Source organism: Phaethon lepturus, unplaced genomic scaffold (genome assembly GCF_000687285.1).
Source record: "Phaethon lepturus isolate BGI_N335 unplaced genomic scaffold, ASM68728v1 scaffold35826, whole genome shotgun sequence".
Classification (NCBI taxonomy): domain Eukaryota; kingdom Metazoa; phylum Chordata; class Aves; order Phaethontiformes; family Phaethontidae; genus Phaethon; species Phaethon lepturus.
In genome coordinates, this window is record NW_010546325.1 from 8897 (window position 1) to 30277 (window position 21381).

The 21381-nt window shown below is 45.4% G+C and overlaps 1 protein-coding gene across 1 annotated transcript in view; it reads left to right on the top strand.

Annotated features, from left to right (window-relative positions):
- The window catches only part of SCAP (SREBF chaperone), a gene marked incomplete at both ends in the record, with an annotated part of 32020 nt that overhangs the window by 1740 nt on the left and 8899 nt on the right, over positions 1-21381 (top strand). Inside the window, 10 exons of the mRNA XM_010289257.1 lie at positions 241-398; positions 4195-4415; positions 5961-6066; positions 7257-7429; positions 8096-8222; positions 13383-13495; positions 14419-14513; positions 19010-19108; positions 19545-19763; positions 20755-21188. Of these exons, the coding sequence (XP_010287559.1) occupies positions 241-398; positions 4195-4415; positions 5961-6066; positions 7257-7429; positions 8096-8222; positions 13383-13495; positions 14419-14513; positions 19010-19108; positions 19545-19763; positions 20755-21188 (1745 nt within the window). The remainder of the gene's footprint in view (positions 1-240; positions 399-4194; positions 4416-5960; positions 6067-7256; positions 7430-8095; positions 8223-13382; positions 13496-14418; positions 14514-19009; positions 19109-19544; positions 19764-20754; positions 21189-21381) is intronic.

The window sequence follows — 21381 nt, forward strand, 5'->3', positions numbered from 1 at the left end:
TGCCTCACAAAGAAGTGCAACAGACTGATGCCAAAATGGTCAGTGGCATTTTGCCTCTTTGAGAAACAGACTCTTTTTGTTCTTGCTAGGTTAGAACTGTCATGTTTCACCTCTAATTTGGGAAAGGAGAATATAGTCTGGCAAACTCCTTCCTGAAAGGTTGCCAAGCTGTGGTCTAATTCTGCTAAGCAGCTTCCCACTCACCGTGTGTTTTCATTCTCCCTCTGGTTTTCCCCACAGTATGTTGGTGCTCCTGTGGCCTACATTCAGCAGATCTTTGTGAAAGCCACTGTGTCCCCATGGCAGAAGAACTTCCTTGCTGTTGATGTATTTCGTTCACCCCTCTCCCGCGTCTTCCAGCTAGTGGAGGAGATTAGAAACCATGCCCTGAGAGACAGGTAATTACTGTTCATGAAAGTTTGTGTAGAAGGCAGACCCACCGCTGTACACACCCATCTTCTAAATTACTGCCTCGTAAGTCTGATTATTAGCTTTGCATTTGTAAGATTCTAAAAAGTAAAAGAAAATGAGAGATCACTGCTAACAAGTGACATCATATCCATCCTGCACGTAGAGCAGTTTAGCTTTTGTGCAAGAGAACTTGGCCTGTCCTCTAGTCACTTGATAACTGTCAGGAACCTTCCAGTCAGAGTCCTAGCCAGAGAGGTCTGGAAGGGGTCTCCAAGGTTATACCTGTTACAGCAGATAGCAGCGTCGTATAATCCCTTCATAAGCACGCAAGCTTCGTACTAAAGCAAGTTCATTTGACTCCACCATGCCTATTGTGAAGGTCTTCTAGAATTTCACATGGTCAGGAACCTTCTCATGACTTCTCACTTTTAGGACCAGTTTATACTTGCTTGGTTTTGTCCTGACACAGTCTTTGTACAAAAATAGCTTTCCTCTGCTTCCAGATGTTTACAGGGAGAACTAATACTCCTCACCCCAAATCCTTGTTTGTTAAGCTAAAGATACGGAACTCTTGGCTTACTCTGGTAAGACAGCTCGGTATTCAGTTTGTCATCCTGGTTGCTCCCCTTGGCACTGTTGTTAGCGTATCATTCCCGAAGGTGGGAGATCAGAACTGTACACAGTATTCTCAGAGAAGTCTCGTTTGTGTGTTATTTTCCATGGAAATGCTTTTCCTGAAATATAGTGAGATTGCATGTCCCTTTTTCATGGCCAGTAACATCAGTTTTACACATTGTGAAGTGATTGATTAACGTCTCCATGTTCCTCTCTGTTATTTCCAGCTGATGAACTCCCACCTTATAGTAGAAACTCTGTTTAGTCCCCAAGTGCGTGGTCTTGCACTTCGTACCGTTAATAGAGAGAGGATCAAATTTATTGCAGGCCTCGCATCATCCATTTCAGATATTCTGTTCCTTTTCTGTATTAACAGTGTTTCTTTATTTTGTGTGATTGGCAGATGTCCCTATACCTTATTCCAAGGTTATTAATAAAAATATATAATAATCCTGGTTCTCTGATCTGTCTGTGAGAAATTCCGCTTTGTTTTCCTCAGTACTGGTGGTTCCCCTTTCAGCAGCTCCATGATCATTTTCCTGTTAACCTAGTTCTTTACTGCAACACAATTTTTGTGCTAATTTTTGTGCTAATTTTTGTGTCTTTCCTGGGAACTAAAGGATTTTCTGTGTGGTGCTGCATCAAAATTGAGGCTCAGGTAGATGAGATCTGCTGTGCTTTCCCCATCCAAGAAGTCAGGCATTTTAAAGAAAAGACCACTCAGATTAGTTTGGCGCATTCTCTCGTTGCACACCAAGAATGCATTTTATACACATTAACTTGCCTCTGGTTTTTTTTAGAAACAAGTTTTCCTTTAAGTTCTAAGTTTTTATCTGTGGTCAAGTTCTTGTCTGGGTTTACTTTTTAAGGGCAGAAATGCTTCCCTTACTTGTCTGTCTGTGTTCAAATAACAGACATAGGAGAATAGTGATGCTGACAATAGGTCAACTGTGGTGAAAAATGGTGAGATTAGAGTCTTTGATCATCTCCCAGCTTTTCAGCCAGGAGCTGTTTTCATTCTTTGTCCTCTAACTCACATGGGTAGGGAGGATTTACTACGTGTTCATACTTCCTTGACAGCATCCTTCATTGCTTCATTTTTGAGAATGTCCACTTTACTTCTCTACCTGATGATTTTTCCTTTTTTTTTTTTTAAACCATTCCTTGCAAGCTAGCTGTCTGCTCTCTTTGTGGTATTTCTTTAGAAATGCCATTTATGCTGTTAAAGATGTTGCTCTTTCCTACCAACTCACAAAGCCTTGGCTCTGACATTCTTTCTGTGTTTTCAGTTCATCTCCTCCTTTATCATATGTGTAACTTCAGATAATAATCGGTATATAGTTGCCAGTTACAAGCTAGAAACAACTTGCTCCCAGGACATGTATTGTCTTCACATTATCTCCCCTCGGTGTTGCCCTTGATGAACAGTGATTCAGCATGGAAGCAAAATTAAACTTACATAGCCACCAGAAAAAAAAGACTTAAGCACTTAGACCTAAACCTTGGGATAAGGGCTCCCATTTTGGCGACGGACTCGGGTATTTCAGGAAATGTCTAACTTTGAGGTAAAAGCTGAAATTACCTCAGTAAAGTCATGATGAAGTTCCTTGTTGTCAGTTGCTTTTGTCAGTATCAAAGTTAAGTGCAGCTGATTTTCTTAATATGAAAAAAGGCATTCTTTTATATTAAAGTAGAGAAGGAGCTGAAGACTATTGACAGCTGGATAGGGAACACAAGGGGATTATATTTTGAGCAGTCATCATTCGTAAAGAGTCAGAAGTGAACTGAATTTGTAGTTTGCTCCAGTTCATGTTTTTTGATATCACTCTCTGCATCCACAACAAACTGGCAGGGACATTGGCTGTGTGCGTTTTCTTCAGAATACGAATGTACATAGGCTTACCTACAGTATAAACTGTTACCACTGTTATGTTTCAGAGTTAAAACATGTTTCAGCTAAAGCTGAAATACAAAACAATAGTCGTCTTACTTTTCCTGGAGCTATTTTTGGAGGCATCGCTGCATCAGTTCCTTTAAATTATCTTTCAGAGAGGTTTTTTTTCCTATGAACACAGTATATTCGAGCATATTTGCTAGGCTTTTCTTTTGATAGCCATGACTTTTCCGAGGTATCTTGCCATACAGTGACAGGATGTAGGTTCTGCAGGGAGTTTTCACAAAGGCATAACTGAAATTATCATTGGTTGGTTTCCATGTTTGCTCTTTGCAGTCATTACAGAAAAAAACACCTCCTCTAGAGAAGACATTTTACAATAGGACCCTTAACTGATTTGTCTTCTGCAGCCACCTTCTCTGTACTCTGTGAGGCTGGAGCCAGGGAAGGGCTGGTCTTTTGTATCTTAACTTAGCCTTTGTTAACTATACCTTTCCTGTGCAAATCCCACCAGCTGCCCGTATCACGTTGAGGGAGGTGTTCCCTTTTGGATTGGCAGCTCTTCCCTGTCTAGCCAAATAGCATACTGACAGGTTTTGTCACTAAACCTTCACAGTCAGATCCTATTGTAAGCCCAAGTTGAGTCTCGCTTGAATTACTAGTTGATAAGTGTTATGTAATTGTCTTAAAATGAAGTCTGGGAACAAACACAAGAACCCTTTCATACTGGTTACACCTCTATTTAAATTTATGAACCTGTAAGGCATTTTCTTTTCCATACAATGCAGAGTAATTCTGAAAACATTTTGCAAACAGATATTGAATCTTTTGTACATTTTAGAGCACTCTGTACACCTTAAATAATCCACCTCAGGAAGGCTAATAAAGATTTCTGTAAAATACTCCATTGCATATATGGAAAGAAATATGCAGAGGAGTTTAAGGTCTTTGAAGAAGTATTCTAGGGTGACAGTTTCTCTGTAGACTGGAGGTATCTTAAATGTGGAACTGGAAATGGTGGCCCCTAGGATGGATGAAGAGTGAAAGCTATATGGCCAGACAGTATGCAGAGGAATGTTAATGGGGTTCTGGAGCCTGTAAACATGTTACAGTGAGATCCCGGTCTATGGCCCGAGGCTCTTGATCCTTAGTAATTAAGAACAAGAGCAGTACCATGGCGATGCAGGTCCTTGGGGTATTTGTCATCAGCTTTGCCTTTTGTTTGTGAGAGTTGCAACATAGACAGCAGTGTCTAACCTTTGTTTGTGTTTCAGTTCTGGTGTCAAAAGCTTGGAGGAAGTTTGCCTTCAGGTAACAGATCTTCTGCCTGGCCTCAAGAAGCTGCGGAATCTGCTCCCCGAGCACGGCTGTCTGTTACTGTCTCCAGGGAACTTCTGGCAGAATGACCGAGAGCGATTCAATGCTGACCCAGATATCATCAAAACCATCCACCAGCATGAACCAAAGACATTACAAACATCAGCTACTCTCAAAGGTAAGAGGCTGAAGTGCCAAAGAAGCTGTGAGAAATCCCCGGCAGCTTGAGTGGCTATTTTGTGTGCGGTATCTCCAACGTCTAGGTTGCCAATGTTAGCAAATTGGGTGGCATTGTGTTACTCACAGCATCTGCAATAAAGCTACCAAATGTATGTCACCCCTCATTTCATATCTGTGTTTGAACTCGTTTCTATATTTGTGGAAGGTGAATAATTCCACTCAGTCAGCCTCCATTCTCTAGGTGTAAAAATAGCAGGTAACTTGTCGAGTCTTTTTGTTCCTCTTACTTTACGTATGTTCTCTAGCCTCCCTTTTTCCCTCATGCTGTTGTCTGTCTTACTCAAAGACGGTCTCATTGTCACAGATAAATGAACATTCTTCCTGCTCCCTCTTGTGCGTTCATTGATAGTTGCTTGCATATACCAGATCTCATAAAAGTATTTTTCTCTCTTAACTAAAAAAATAAGTCTGACTATGTCTGACATCATATGGTTTAGTTGTTCCATAAGGCCAGATGAAATGTTGTTCCTTTGTTTTTAAAGGAACTTTGTCAGTGTCAGGAAGCCTGTAGTATGACATGTCTGAAAAGGGGTTTTGTAACCCTAAAGTGAGTTTAAAGGTTATTCTTGGAGCATCCAGAGTGTGTGCACGCTGTGGTTTGGAGCATATGGAGCCTCTCTGCGAGCACTCATTTGCAGACAAGGTGGAGGTCCACGATATCCTGGGAATTCCTGAGGCCAGTGGGAGTGGTCATCATTATGCATAATTTTTTTAAGTCTGTGTTTAGTGCACTGGGTTAACAGAAGAGACATTAAATAGTTCTTTGCAATGCAAAGTCTTCCTGGAACGTCTGGTTCAAATCACACACCGACATGCACAAAACCAAGGATTCCTTTGGCTGCATCCTTAAAGATAATGTCTGTCGCTTTTGTTGAAGGACAAATTGGGTGCCCACTTGACGTGCCCATACACTAACACACAGAGCACGGGGAGCACGCAGGAGGGATGAGAGGTGTGTGCAGTTGCAGGGCTACAGCCTCATCCAGCTCAGAGGGATGGTGTGGGGTAGCTCGCGATACTGGGGTGCTGCTGCGGGAACGTACAGGCTCTTCAGGAAGGATGGGCTGGGAGGGCGAAGAGTTGTCCTTTGTGTGAGTGAGCAGCGGGAACACGTGGAGCTTTGTTTAGGAACGAGTGGTGAGCTAGTTGAGAGCTTATGGGTTAGGATTAGGGGGCAGACCTTGTCTGCTACAGACTACCTGGTCAGGAAAGAAGAAGTTGAGGACAGATAAATTTCTCACAGGTGCCCATTGCCGCTTGTCCTGTCAGTGGGCACCACTGCGAAGAGACACTCCGTCTTCTTTGCTCCCCTGCAGCAAGTACTTGTACACACTGATAAGGTCTCACCAGAGCACTGAGACAGTGCTTCCAATAAGAAGAGTAGTTCCCATTCAGCATTCTTCACAGGGAATGCCTCTTGTGTCCCATCTTTTTGTTTATTTTTCTGTTTTCCTAATATTTCTTTCATACTGTGTTTTTGCAGATCTGTTGTTTGGGCTCCCTGGAAAGTACAGCGGGGTGAACCTCTATAATAGGAAGCGAGTGGTATCATACACTGTCACACTGGGTCTCCAGCGCTATGATTCCAGGTAAGGAGCTTCAGCTGTGCTATTTGTACGTTATGGATCCCTTATTCATTCCTTGGCATGTTTTGCTGTTTTCTTTACTCTGATTGTTATGTTTTTCTTTAATCTCCATTTTCTTCTGTTTTAGAGTATTTTAGGATCTTCTGAATATGCTATAGAAAGACAGGGTGCTGTTTTTGTAAGAAAACATGCTGTATTTTAAGGAAATAAAATACTATCAGTTCTCAGTTTCTCTTTAAAAAAAGTGTATATAATACTCAAAGCGGCCAGTGAGGGTTCCTCTGATGATGGCTTCATCTGCACGCAGAGCTGTCATTGTTGCAGCCAAGACCCAGTAGGTCTGTTTTGACCCAGTTCCTGGTATATAGAGTGGTTTGCTTTCCAGTAAGCACTAATTCAGCTGGTAGCAACTGTGAAAGCCCTTTGGCAGTGTTGGCAAAGCTGGCTTTGGATTGAGTAGATCTGAGGACTAAACGTTCTGCTCAGCGCTGCACAGAATTCCCCAAGGAATGCCTGGGACAGAATTGGCAGCACGGTAGTTGAAACTTGCTCTGCTGCTGCCCTTGCAAGAACCCTTCAGCCTCAAGGACTGTCATGTAGCACCTTTCATCAGCTGTACTTACATAAATTCAGGTGGTGTTTGAGACTACAGCATGTTCTGTTCCCCAGGGCCAAGATTTTGGATGATGAGCCCTTGCTTTAAGTCATTTTGCTGAGTCTTCACAGTTATCTTTGAATCTTCATAGAAATCAAGGTCTGTGAGATTTCCAGAGTACGGATGTGACCAATGTAGTTTGGGCCACAAAGAAACAAGACTTACCAGTCATGCGTAGAGGGAATCCTGGAATGGTTTGGGTTGGAAGGGACCATAATCATCTAGTACAATTCCCCTGCCATGAGCAGGGACATCATGCACTAGACCAGGTTGAGTGGTCAGAGCCCTGTCCAATCTGACCTGGGATCTTTCCATGGGTGGGGCATCCATGACCTCTCTGGGCAACCTGTGCCAGTGCCTCACCACCCTCATTGTGAAGAATTTCTTAATTCTTCTTAATTCAGAGAGAACCGTGCTTTCTAAGTCTCTGTGAATCTGTGGAGCTTCTTCCTATTTGATCTCTACCCACTGAGCTCCTCCTTGGATTGTGTGGTTGGGTACAGTGTAAGTGACATCCTCCTGCTTGTTTTTACTTCAGGTTCCTCAGCAGCCTCCGCTCTCGCCTCAAGCTGCTGCATCCCAGTCCTAACTGCACGCTGCGAGAGGAGAACATCATTCATGTCCACTTCAAGGAAGAGATTGGCATTGCTGAGCTGATACCCCTTGTCACCACCTACATTATACTCTTCGCTTACATCTACTTCTCTACACGTAGGTTTGTGGGGTGGAGAGCCTTGAGGGGAGGGCAAGGTGATAAGCCACCTATACACCTGCCAGCTGAATATATGCAGGGGGTTAGTGGTGGGGTGCCCTTTCCCTGGCCACAGATAAGAGAAAGACTCCTGTCCATAGCACTGCGGTTCCCTCCTGTTTCAGCAGGAGAAATTTTACGCTGGACTGTCATGTAGAGAATTAGTAATCCTGTTTATCTGATTTCTGCTGATTTGGCCCTCTTAGCCAGTGTGATGTTATTCCTTGTGATATCTTCTGAGATGTTTTCTGTGTTATTGCAGTTTTAAATGCCGTAGTAATGACATTTTTTCCAATTTGGAGAGACTAACTAATTGTGAGACAGATCAAATACATGTTCTGAGCTGGTGGTTTTAGACCTTACTAGCCACATTTAAGTTCCTTTTTTCACTGCCCAGCAGTGCTGTACTGGAACTAGCTTGAGCTGCAAGCTTTGCATTACCCTCTGTCCCATCCTTGTTACAGTACCTCTTATGTACTGGAGGATCTGGAGGCGTCACTACCATTACTTCTGGGTTGCAGGGCTACATACTGAAATAAGTCAGGATGAGGATCCCTTCTCCTTGATTTTTTATTCATGTAATTTTCTTTTGCTTGGTAACAGAGACTTTGCATTCTGTTTTTCAGGGAAGATTGACATGGTGAAGTCGAAATGGGGTCTGGCACTGGCAGCGGTTGTGACGGTGCTCAGCTCTCTGCTCATGTCCGTTGGGCTGTGCACGCTATTTGGTTTGACGCCCACTCTCAATGGAGGGTATGTTTCCAGCACCAAACCTCTTGCTAAAGAAGGGTAGATGGAGGTGAAATCATTTGAAAACAGCTGTTGAACGCTTCATCTTTAAGATCCAGTATTCTTCAAATAAGCTTACATGATATTATTTTACACACTGCTGTGCAAAATTACCATCAGATCCCCTTCTGGGCTGAAGGGCTATGTGCTTCTCTGCTGGCCAGCAAACAGACCTTGTGGAGATGCCTTATTGCTTAGCAGTTGGCTCTTTCTGTCTAAAGCAGAAGGGATTGTTGGGACAATGTCTTATTCATAAACTTGATTTCCTGGCAGCTAGGTAGGTGCTCGCATACCTTCCTCCTCGGTGACTTTTTGTAGCATCCAAAAGGGCTTCTTAGCTTGTCTCTGGCTGATGGAGGTTCATTACATTCTGCTTAGAAAGATCTTTAAAGGTGGCTGAACTGACCTGTGGTATTTGTGCCTGGGAGGCTACCCGAGTGACTTTGCACCCATCACTGGTAGCTGTCAGCTCTTCTTTTATCTAGGGTTCCTGTGCATGTTAGAGTTGGCGTTTGTGACTTTTCATGTGGTTACTACCATATTTGTGTCAAGGTGAAAACCCTTGAGAAAGCTCTTAACTGGCACCTCACCTGCCTGAGTTCTACACACTCCGCATTTCTCGTTAACTAAAGTTCAGTTCAGAATCTTTCTTTTGATTTTCAGGTCCCTTTCCTAAGTAGTTAAGGAAATACCCATAATTTTTCTTCCCATCTCCTCCTCGCAGCTATAAACTGCAGGAACAATGAAGAGTCTCACCCATAAGGGAGGCGACTCAATGCTGGTGATAATTTACCAGGAGCCAGACCTACTGGAGGAATTCCTCTCCTAGAAGCCTAGAAGAGCTATGAATAATTGACTTCAGTAACTGAAATATTTCTTGTTTCTGGTTTTACTGCTGTGGTGCCTAGGAGCCTTAATTATGGATCAAGACCACATTATTCTGTGAGCTGTTTAAAAAAAATGGACATCCCTTGGGATTTTATTATTTTAATGCAAGAAAAAAGGCAATATTTGGATGCAGATACATGGGAGGAATCCAAGGGAACAGTTTTGGTTAGTGCAGTGACCAAGGTCTTTGTATATAATGAACCTTACCGTTGTCACACAGGACGGCTAAACTAATCTAGTTATTCCTCCTGCAGGATACAAAGAGTCAATTCAGTCTTATTTATAAAAATAGTTTTCCAGCAAAATGTCATTGCCTTAAAATGATTGCACAGACAGTTTCCTTTGGGGTTGAAACTTAATTCTTGCAATACTTAACAAGTTATGTCCAATTAGATGGAAGACCCGTGGATTCTGTGGCGAGGGGGTCTGATGACATTGGGAGGTTTTTTACTTTTGGTGAGTGACCTTTTCCTGAATCTCCAGTGCCTGCCAGAGCACTTTCCCTCTAGTTACCTGATTCCCCACTGGAGACAGAGTGTTTTATATGACAGAGTCATATACTGGTGGCAACGTACTGGGATTTGACCAGCTGGATCTGGTTAAACTTTGATCTGACTTTCAGCCTTTTATATCTGTTTTGTTTACAGGAGAGCCTTCCAGATGTGGGTGTGTTTGTTTTTAATGGTACCTATATTTATAGTAAGCCTTTGTCCGTCACTGGTTTTTGTAAGGTATTAAAATAAAGCTTGTTGCTTAGAGATCAGTGTTTGCTTGCTACAGGTATGATATATAAACTGGACCTTAGTCATTATCAATCAACTTTTATAATGAAGTAAAATGATTATAGGTAAGGTAGGCACTAGTCTTATTTCACAGAAAAGAAAACTAAGTGGAAATAGGTGACATGAGCTATGCAGGATTTAAGAAAGAATAAAAAGTGAAGTTGAGCAGATTGCCTGGAGTTGACTGGAAGTGGGATCCTGCGAGCTGGTGGACTGGGAGAGTCTCTAGATGAGTGCAGAGCACAAGCCACCAACCCACGAGTTGGCATCTCAGCTAGAGTAGAGGAATCACAATCTAAAATTATGAACTACTTCTCCGTGTTGACTATTAAAAAAAAAAGGCCTAAACCAACTAGCTCGAACGTGAGCATTTGCATTTTAGATAAGAGAAGCTGATGTGATAAGTTCTGAAATCTTCCATAGCTTTTGGATAAACCAGAAGCTGTCTCTGTGCACAAGTATATATGGAGTCAGAGAAGATCTGTTCTTTTCATGAGTTAACAGCAATGTTTCTGTTGACTCTCTGGGATGCTGGGTCATGCTACGATGCAGCACCTTCTGGCATCAAAGCGGTAAGTGAAGTGTAAATGTTTCAGTTGACGGACACAATACGGCATCTCCCTTTGCTCTTCCTCTTGTAAGCTCTTTATCAGTGCTTGGCACTGTACGGCAGAAAATATAATGAGGATCTCTTGCCATCTGCCTCACTCCAAATAGGGACAAATGAACTTAGGTTTTGGAGTTGCAGGGGGTGAACGGCTTGTATTTGTCTTGCACGGAGTCGCATTACTCTTCAAGAAAACCTAATGTCTCATTGCTTTTAAACTGCTGGTCATTTAACATGAAAACTGCTGACTCTTCAAGGACTATTGAAACTCATAACCTGGGACTATTAGTTACCTCCTGCAGTAGAAGCTACTGTTTAAGTAGGACGTAGTTGATGAGAGAGTTACGGGTTTTCTTTTCCGTATTTGGGCTGCCTGCGTATCTCGCAGGACTGTGCGTAAGGACAGGACTCTGCAAGTACGTACCGCAGGAGTACGTATGTACCCTTGCAGGTGACGTGCTCTGCAGGACACTCTCTCCGTGGGGCTGAGCAGCAGAGCTCCCCCTCACGTTGCATTCTCTTTATTTAGAGATTTCCATCCCTAAGGATTACAAAGAGCTTTTCTCACATCTGTCTCCTGTCCTAAAGTACTGCTTGGAGGAGTGACACAGGTTATGAACTGAAAATGCTTTAGGTAAAGGCAGGGCTGAGTTGTACTTGCTAGATTTTGGATTCTTTGACATTAACAGGAAGTTGCCCATGAGAGAGAGGCTTATATATGTTTGTATTTTTTTCCCTCGCTGCAGAAGTTCACTGCCTGTGCAGCTTTTGGATGGGAGGTGAAAGGACCAATGTGTTGCGCAATTGTTAATGCTAAAATTTGGTTAGGACACTGGAGAAGGGTGTGTGGAGTTTGTTTTTTTTGTGGGTTTTTTTGTAATCTTGCTTTCAATGGAGCTCTTGCTGTTTGTTCAAGGAATCACTTGGAATGAAGTAGTTGAGTTAGCAGTGGTTACAGACAGATGTTTTTCCCCAGCTAAGCTTGTAAGGTACAGGCTGCTGACAGCTGTATGTGTGCAAATGTTGTTGAAGCCCATGTCAGGTGGCCTTAGGCAATTGTCGTGGTTCAGCCCCAGCCAGCAACTAAGCCCCACACAGCCACTCGCTCACTCCCCCACAGTGGGACAGGGATGAGACTCAGAAGGGTGAAAGTGAGGAAACTCATGGCTTGAGATAAAGACAGTTTAATGGGTAAAGCAAAAGCCGCGCACACAAGCAAAGCAAAACAAAGAATTCATTCACCACTCCCGATGGGCAGGCAGGTGTTCAGCCATCTCCAGGAGAGCAGGGCTCCATCACATGTAATGGTTTCTTGGGAAGACAGACGCCCTGAACGTCCCTCCACCCCTTCCTCCTTCTTCGCCCCAGCTTTATATACCAAGCATGACGTCATATGGTATGGAATATCTCTTTGGCCAGTCTGGGTCAGCTGTCCCGACTGTGTCCCCTCCCAGCTCCCCGTGCACCCCTAACGTGCTTGCTGGCAAGCCAGCACGAGAAGCTGGACTGTCCTTGACTGCTCAGCAACAACCCAAAACATCAGCACATTATCAACAGTTTCTCATCCCAAATCCAAAACACAGCCTCACACTAGCTTCTGTGAAGAAAATTAACTCTATCCTGGCTGAAACCAGGACAGCAATTGAAAATAGCATTTGGGAAGGTGGTCCTCAGGGGTTATGGCAAGTAATGACAGAAAGCAGGAGGTGTTCTTCTGAAACCCTGTTGGTTACCTGTCGTGGCTGTTGGTGATGTGCCAAGGGGTGTGTGTGCATGCACGTTCTCCTTTTGGATCTGTACATACCAGCACAGCACAATTCCATTACCCTCCACAATGAAAGCTTTAGTATTTTTGCTTAAGTTTAGCTGAAGGGAAATTAAGAGATTTACTATCTACCATGTTCTGGCACAGAACAGCTTTTTCTCTCTGATCTGGACTGCAAGTAGTTCAAAAGAGAGAAAAAGAATTAGGGGTGAGAAGAAGAGTTGAATAAATACATGGTGGTGACCTTGGGTAGTCTTACTTTTCTGCGTGCATATCTTCTGAAGGGCAAATCCATTTCAGTGTGTTTTCTTGACTCGGGTAGAAACTATCCCTGGCAGGATTTAGTTTATTTATATACAAAACATGTGTACACTGCATATTGTTCTCAGTGTTGTGGCTTCTGAGCTACCTGGTGTACTGGAAACACAGCTCCATGCACGTTAATTTATATCCTCCCAACAGAGAAGTCCCTTCCTGTGTCTCCTTCACTGCCCGAGACCGGATTGCTTACAGTAGCTGCAAGCTGTGGAAGCTTTTGCCCGCTGGGTATCTGAACCAGGCACTGCTCGTGCTCTTCACTTGAGATTTTTTCTTTTGAAAGTTTTGTTTAATGTAATGCTTAGCTGTGATTTATCAGGATTTTCACTGTTGGTGGTGGGACATGCTCCCTACCCTCTTGTTGTAATGCTCTCCTGCTGACAAATTATTACCGAGTCTGTTGCAGCGGTGTTCGGAGTCCGCTTTTTTGATTTGTACCTCTGTACCAGATGCTGGAGACACTTTTCGAGGGGCACTGTCCCAACCCTGGGAAGCATTAAGACTAATTTAGTGGTGGTCTACAATGGCCATTTTCCAGAAAATCATGCAGCTTTGCAAAAATGTTAGTATCTGTCCAAAGCAGATGAAATCCAGAACCCGTGTCTCATCAAAGAGTAATAGCGTATGAGAAGGGATTTGGCTAAGAGCACTGGATAGTGTTTCCTCGTCTTGACTCAAGGATGTGTGTTTGCTGCTTAACTTGCATTCTTCCCTTCTTTGTTCACCAAGGATCTCATTCTCAGTTCTGGTTCTGTTTCCTCTAGAGAGATATTTCCATACTTGGTTGTAGTGATTGGCCTAGAGAACGTGTTGGTTCTCACCAAGTCAGTTGTCTCTACGCCTGTTGACCTGGAAGTGAAGCTACGCATTGCCCAAGGTACGCAGACTGCTCTGGAAAACTGTTAAGAGAGAGAAAATTAGGGTAACCCAAAGACTGGGAGATGGGGAATGATCTTAATCTGTGAAGATCTAAGTTTGTGAAGGAAACAAGGATTGTCTGTGTTAATGTGAATTGGGAATTGTATTCCAATAGTCTTTTTGTACTGTTTCTGGTAATTCCAAGAAGTAATATAAGGCTGTAATTGTGGGCACTGCTTTTTAAGATTGTTCTCTGAAGCATTGACTAAACAAGTTTAAAAAAGTGTTAGGCAGGGAGAACTGTACCTCCTGGTATACATGTTTAGCACCATGTCCTCTTGTGTCATCAATATCGTAAGTGCAGTCCACAGGTCATAGGAAGTTTTGCTGAGTCTGTGACAAAATTATCTTCTCTATTATAGGTACACTCTGTACCTGCATAAGAATTAAAGTATGCTCAAACCATGGATAAATGTGGCTGACAAACTTAAAAAAAATTTCTAGACATCAGGGAAGAGAGATTCTGGAGTCATGCCCAGAAAAATCTACCTGGTTTTAAAAATACAAGTGGTTTGTATCCTAGATCAAGAACAGGACTCAAAAACTCCATGGTCCTTTACACTTCTGAATCCCTGTATTGCCTTGTGCAGTACCCTCAGACTGCTTAAATCAGGACAGTTTTGTGAGCTGAGAGTCATCCTGAGCTCCCTTTGTAGTTAATGATAACCCCGCTAATAAAGACATTGGGAGTCTACAGTCCAACTATTTGACTTAGATATTCAAAATAGGTCAGATGAATTTTGGCCTGAAGGTTCCTTTTTTGGCTGTTGTCTATAGCTGCCTAATTTTAAAGAAGGGAAGTCCAGTTACTTCTTGCTGTGCTCATGTCTGTCTGCTAGTGAAGAGTCTAATTTTACCTGCCTTTGCATGTTCTTTCTCCAGGCTTGAGCAATGAGAGCTGGTCGATAATGAAGAACATGGCAACAGAGCTTGGGATCATCTTGATCGGGTATTTCACCCTTGTCCCAGCCATCCAGGTGAGCATGGCTGATCAGTTTGAGTTTGCAGGACAGAGGCTTGCAGGTGCGTCAGGAATGCTCTGTGCTGTATTCTGCTCCCCCCTCTGGCTGATTGAGTCTGTTAGTGGGAAATACGTACATCTGTGCAGAGTGGATCCCTCCAGGAGCTAGCCTGCTGATCCCCAGTCGGGATCCTTCCAGTAGCTGGGCTTACACATTCAGTTCATCCAGTAGTTGGCCCTGGATCCTTGCTCTCCCCAGTTGCCTTACACACACATGCGCTTGCGTGCAAGTGGGTCTCTTAGTTGTCCCACGGCCCCACGGTTGCTCTGGCAGTTGGCCTGGAGCCCCGGCTCCATCTGGTAACCAGCTCCAGCTCTCTCACTCAGGGACACACACATACCTGGCTCCCAAGCTACTCACCTGCTCACCAGCTGCCTGGCTCGGTAGTCACTGGTGATCACACACTGCATACTCTGACTCGCTACAATTGCTGGCGACCCAGCCACATGGGCTCCTGTGCCCCGTGGTCCCTGTTCCAGTTGCCGGTGCCGCAGATGTATGGGCTCCAACAGGACACGTGGGTTTGGAGATTCTCTCTCATTGACTCATCGTGATGGCTCTCACCCCTGACCATGGGGCTGATCGCTTTGCTGTGCCAGCCCTGGGAGGAGCTGGAGCAGGAGCAGGGGCTTGTTTCCCTCCTGACTCTCTGTCCATGCTCCTTGTGTTTGTGGAAATGAGCTTCCTATCACAGAACTTAACACTGCCCAGTGCCTTTGCTGTGGGGATGCCTTTCTTCCATCCTTAAAATGCCTTTTTGTGGACTGGCTAATCCACCTTGTAAGTGGATGGAAGGAAAAAACAAAACTCAACTGCAGAATATCTGCCTTGAGAATTAGGGTGGACAGCCTGTGGCTCTTTCACCAGATTGATAAATCTGTAGGTTTTTACAACCACAGATATCACTACCTCCGTTTCATGGGTGGGTAAACCGAAACCTCAAGGTAGAATGATCTGTCAGGGATCATGTTGTTGGGTCTGTGTTGCACTGAAAATAGCATCAAGGTCTTCTGCCTTGCTGTGTGTTGCTTTCTCTGCTGCACAGTCCCCTTTTCAGGACTGTGCTTGCTGAATTGACAGCATTTGATTTCTGATCCTTGACCAAGCAGGGCTTGTTCCTGGTGAGCTACACGAACAGAAGCATTGCCTAGACAAAGCCCCATCGCCAATTCCGTAGCACCTCTGCAGCCAGACTTCGAGAAGGTGTCAGCCTGTTTGTTGTCTCTGGCAGTTTCTAGCAGGCACAGTCAGCAAGCGAAGGCAGGAGCACCCCAACATCTACATAGTTGGAGGCTACTCTGTGCCCTCGCTAGGTGCTCACTGGCCACGTGTGACCTGCATGAAGAGGGGTGGGTTGTGTATGTCCTTGCTTTAGCATCCGGGAGTCACCAGCAGAGACTGCAGATTAAAACATACTATAATCTAAGAAGATGAAACATTCAGGTTGGACTGAGCATTACAGCTGAACTTCACAGTTCCTGGACCTCTCTCAGTATCCCAGAGGACAGCAAGAGAGGAGCTTCAGTAGAATTCTCCAGGCTACAGTTGCCCATCTATTGTGGCCTAACTTTTTTATTTGAAGCTGATTGCAGAGATTGCTCAGCTCAAACACTGGCGTGATCCATCCTTTGTGTCTAAACTGGGCTCATTCCTATGGCGTATCGGCGCCTTTTGGCCTCTGTTTCATTGCTGCGCTGCTTGACCTCAGAAGGTGCAGCTTTGACGGTGTCTGTGAAGCGGGCATAGTGCCAGCAGCCCTGTTGTGTGGGTACTGCTGGGACAGTCCCCTTTCTTCCTGCACTCTGCTATAGAGCAGCTTGCAGGGTGCCCTGATTACAGGAGATAAAGGAGTGTGGTAAAAGGGTCGGGGCAGGGCCACGTAACAGTGTCAGTAGGGCCCTGGGGAAAAGTGCCCCCATGCCCCCGCCCCCATGTTATCTCTGTTAAAGTACTCCTGTTCATTACAGCATTTTGACACATGTGATGACATCCACTCTGCTCTCCGTGTGATCCTGTCTTTCCTTGGGTGCTCGCTTGTTCCAGAGGAGAAATCTTGCAGGGATGCTGTCTGTTCCAGACTGATGGCTGCTCTGCTGGAGGCTGGTGTATGTCCCTTATCTTTGGCCTTGAGAGTGAAGGGCACTGTACAGATAGTGTGCTGTACTTGCGTTGCAGAGTCCAAGGAATCTGGCAGAAAGAGAGCCAGGCTGCGTAAATCTGGCAGGGACCTTTGCTCTAGGCTGTCAGAGGGAGCGGTGCTGGGCTGGGGTCGTTCAGGTGGTGGCTGGAATAGAGGGTAGCAGAAGAGAGAGGCATTTCTTTGCTGAAGGCTCTCACCTGCCCCGGGGGCTGTAATGGGTCCTGTTGTTTTTCTCAGTTACTCCTTGGCAGTGCAACTCCTTTAGCAGAAGGGATTTTTCTATGTTTTCTGTGGCTCTCCTTGTCCTAAAATAGAGTTTGGCTTCAGATGAGAGTTGTGCATCCACTTTAAATCCCTTGTAATTGTGAGTAGCAATGAAATCCTCTTGCCTTGCATTGCAGGTGGGTAGAGACCCCTTTTCTCCTGGCACAGCGTGACTGTTGATGGTTCTGAGATGCTGCAGGGGCGCGTGCTGAGCGCTCGTCCTGGGCTTTCCGTCTCTTACCCACTGCCTTGTTCCGAAGTTCACACACTGAGCACCCAATCCTGCACCCACTGAAATCAGTTTGGGTTTTGCCGCAGGGTTTGCAGTATCCAAATATAAGAAGATTTTAGATTTCCAGGGCTAGCAGCTTCAGATGTCTCTAATCTGAAGTGGAGTAAGTGGAGGTATTAACAGAATTAGTATCTCTACGCAGAGCCTGCCGTTTGTGGAGCCTGTGTTTGCCGAGGTCTGGGTTAAATCCAGATGGACGTTGCTTTCCTTCTGGTTTTCTCCTTGAGAGAGGAACTTGTATTGAGTTTTCATCCCTCAGAAGCTGGGGAAGGGGCTAAAGAGAAAAACCTGTGAAAACCTACTTCCTTGTGCTGCTGTCACTGGGAGGTTTGGAGAGGGGAGGCTGACCTGGTGGGTTATCTCTTCTCATTATCACACTGATTTTTAACTAACAAGCAGTTGATTTCTTATGTTTTGAGAACAGTTTGGGTGCGGGGGTAGGCTTCAAGGTTTCTTTACAGGTTTTGGACAGCCTTTCACGCTATCTCTTTTCATTTCACTGTGCTGATACTGGCCTCCAGCCTTTTGCAAGAAGCTGGGGCAGACGCAGGAAGGAGGGGGACGAAAGAAATGAATCTGTGGCCTCTGTCCTTGCCCCTAGGTGGATGTGTCCTGGCTTGGTCTGCAGGTAGTGCGAGTGCCACGCCTGGGGCTCCAGCGGGCAGGCAGTGGATGGCAGTGCGTGTTTGCCAGCTCTGTTCTGCAAACAAGGGTCAGAGTCTTTAATCTGTTTAGCCTAGGGTTTTTACTTCGCTTACGTTCAGCTTTCTCGATCTCTCCGTGTTTACTAGATCCTTTTTGGGTCCTGACAGGTCCTGGCAGAAATTTGTACCTCCAAGGGAAACAGAATGCCTCTCCAAAATATTTTAATTCTATGTTGCTGTGAAGTCTTGAACATAACGGGGGAGAGGGGATGGCACTGGGCACTAACAGGGATTAGGCTAAGAGCGTGCATGTGTTTTACAGGGACAATCTGGGGCTTGACTGCATTTCTGGGCGGAATCTTGTAATCCTTATTTCTGCAATGGCATCTGCTGGGAAAGCAAAGCATTACAAGAAGTTTAGGAAACACCAGGCTTTTGCAAACATCGTTTTGCATATATTTGTTGTTTAGAGACCTCTGGGAATGGCTATGGGACTTTTCTTCCAGGGGCATAGGAATGGAATTTGCCCATCAAATATATATGTTAGCCAAAAGGGTGATTTAAGCAGAAATGGTTTAGCTGGAGCCCTGGAGAATGGCTACAAACAAGTACACAGATGTACTGTGACTTTAGCGGTCTGCCTTTGGTCGGAGAGTGAGTGATCCAGTTCCTGAGCAACCTGTGTTCTGGAGGAGTTTTAAATCAGGGCTGAGGTTTATTGGTAAAGTGCAGGAAACTGTCACCGTTGGAGGCTGTTTGGCCTTGCGATTTGAACGCGTGGGCAGCAGGCTGAGAGCTCTAGTTGCAGCCCTGCCATGGCTTGTGAACTGGGAAAACATCCTCTGCCAGTTTTTCCTATGTGCTTTGATGTTTTATGGCTAAGAAGAACAAAGAATGCGAATCTGAATAAATATCCTCTTGAGTTCTCACACGGACTTTCTTAGCACTAAACTCTCAACTATTACAAAATATTGCTAATAAGATCTGTCAGTAAAATAGACTCAGGCCTGCGCTCTGGGCAAGTGTTTGCCGAGTTGCCCTTTTTCTGAAGTTGAAATATTTACCGCTGTCTCCACAGCTGCCATTGCTAACCCTTGTGTCCTGTCTGCAGGAGTTCTGCCTCTTTGCTGTGGTCGGCCTGGTGTCTGACTTCTTTCTGCAGATGTTTTTCTTCACTACTGTGCTCTCCATTGACATTCGCCGTATGGAGGTAAGGAAGGGCCAAGAACACAGGGTTTTGCTTTGGGTCTTCCTTCTCTGCTGTTGTGGAAGGATTAAAGGATGCACGCCCTGTGTTTTCACTCTCTAAACAGAAAAGACCAAGCTGTAAAAGTTCTGGGGCAGTACTGGTTTGGTTACTCTTACGTGGGGATTGGGGACAGGATGCTTGAGGGAACAAGACACCTTCAGGTATATAAATGTGCAGATTCAGGGTGTATGGGCTGTAAGGAGACAGGCTCACAAACAGGTGACCATGGCTGGGCGAAGAAGAGAGTGCATGCCTGAGAGAAGCTGGGCCAGAATGGCTTGAGAGCGAAGGTGGGAACTCAGATGTAGGCGTGTATCGAAGATAGCTGTCTCTGTGCACATTTCTGTCCAGAGACCTCATCACCACAGCTCTCACACATTTGCTTTTCTCTTGGCAGCTTGCTGATCTGAACAAACGGTTGCCAGCAGAAGCCTGCATGCCCCCAGCGAAGCCTGTCAGCCGCTCTCAGCGCTACGAACGCCAGCCAGCTATGCGACCTGCCACCCCACACACCATCACCCTGCAGCCATCGTCTTTCAGGAATCTGCGCCTGCCAAAGAGGCTGCGGGTGATCTACTTCTTCGCCAGGACCCGGCTGGCCCAGAGACTCATCATGGTATGCCACGTGGTGTTCGTTATCTGGTGCCCCTTCCTGCCAGACACTAACCCAACCCAAAGAGGCTTCCGGGGTGGGGAAAAAAAGCCCAACATTTTCATGCATCCTTGTTCCTCTGCAAGACTTATGCTGCCCCGTGGTAAATACATGGAAGAAGTACTTCCCTAAGAATGTCGCTCTGCGTGCATTAGCTCCAGGGCTCTGCTCTTTGCATGATGTTTGGGTGGTAGTGGATAATTTTCTGATATTTGCTTTGAGACAAAAATCTGCTTTTATATAAACAGGTTGTCAAGGACTGTATGAGTGGAGAGCGAAGATTTTTATAGAGCAGAAATCACGTTTTGTTCCTGCAGATAATGTTGATTAAAGACATGGAGATATTTTGCTACATGAAAGACTGAGGCTTTTCCTTCTGCAGGTGTAACTGCAGCGGTTACACCAGTAACCACCCCTGCTTGTCCTCTCCTCTCTATTCTGGATGTCTGTAATGGACGCGGAGGAATGTGTGTGTTGCTCGGCTCTACAAACCGCAGCCCAGTCTGTCACTGGCAGCTAACATTGGTGCCAATTTAAATTAAATGAATACATCAGTCTGTGAACCGTGGTTGCTGCAGGAGGTCTTGCAGAGCTCATGAACCAGAAGCTGAATTAGGCCTTTCCAGCCCTGTTTGAGAGTGGCAGATGTGCTGGTCCCAGCCGCCAGCAAGGAGGATCTTCCCTGCTGTGCATTCGTGTGGGAGGAGTGGGGTTCTTGCCTTCAGGTTGAGTTGGATGGCTCACGCAAAAGTAGTGCTCAGTTTTTGTGCATGCTGTACAACCCCTGCCAGCCCTCTTAGAGGAAGAGTGTCTGCCGGGAGTAAGACCATGACTGAGTGCAGGTCGAACCCTTGGTTGGGATGTTGTTGATCAGCTCAGACAGCTGACGAGGTCTTGGAGGCAGAGCGTGAAGGCCGTGTAGTAACAGGCTTGTCTCTTTGCTCATCCTGTGTAGGCTGGGACGGTGATCTGGATTGGAATCCTGGTTTACACGGATCCTGCTGGTCTCCGCACCTACCTCACGTCACAGGTCACTGAACAAAGTCCTTTGGGTGAAGCAGGTCTGCCTCCTATGCCTGTTCCTGGAGGGGTCCTACCGGCCGGGGACCCCAAGATTGATCTCTCAGTTTTCCCATCGGACCCTGTACAGCTGTCAGAAAACCAGACGCAGCAGCGTGAGCAGAAGTCAGGGCTGGAGTCCCTGAGCAGGCTGGAGACAAACCAGCACACTTGGGCCCGAGGACCAGAGGGCAAAGGGAATGGACAGACGGAGCTTGGAACTGAAGCAGAGGTTACCTGGGGAGCAGAGGATGAGGAGATTTGGAGGAAGCTTTCCTTCAGGCACTGGCCATCCCTCTTCAGCTACTACAATATCACTCTGGCCAAAAGGCAAGTGGGCTGGCATCGAGTGCCGCAGGCATTTTGAATTATGGAATTGACCCCAAGCGCTTTCCTTTCTTCTGTCCTTCGTCCTTCTGAGTTAGATAATTTGTGTTCCATGTGGCTTGCTTACTCCAAGTGTGTCTTCAGGAGGAGACTACTAAACCTGTGTGGTGCAGACATACCAAACTCTCCAGGGCTG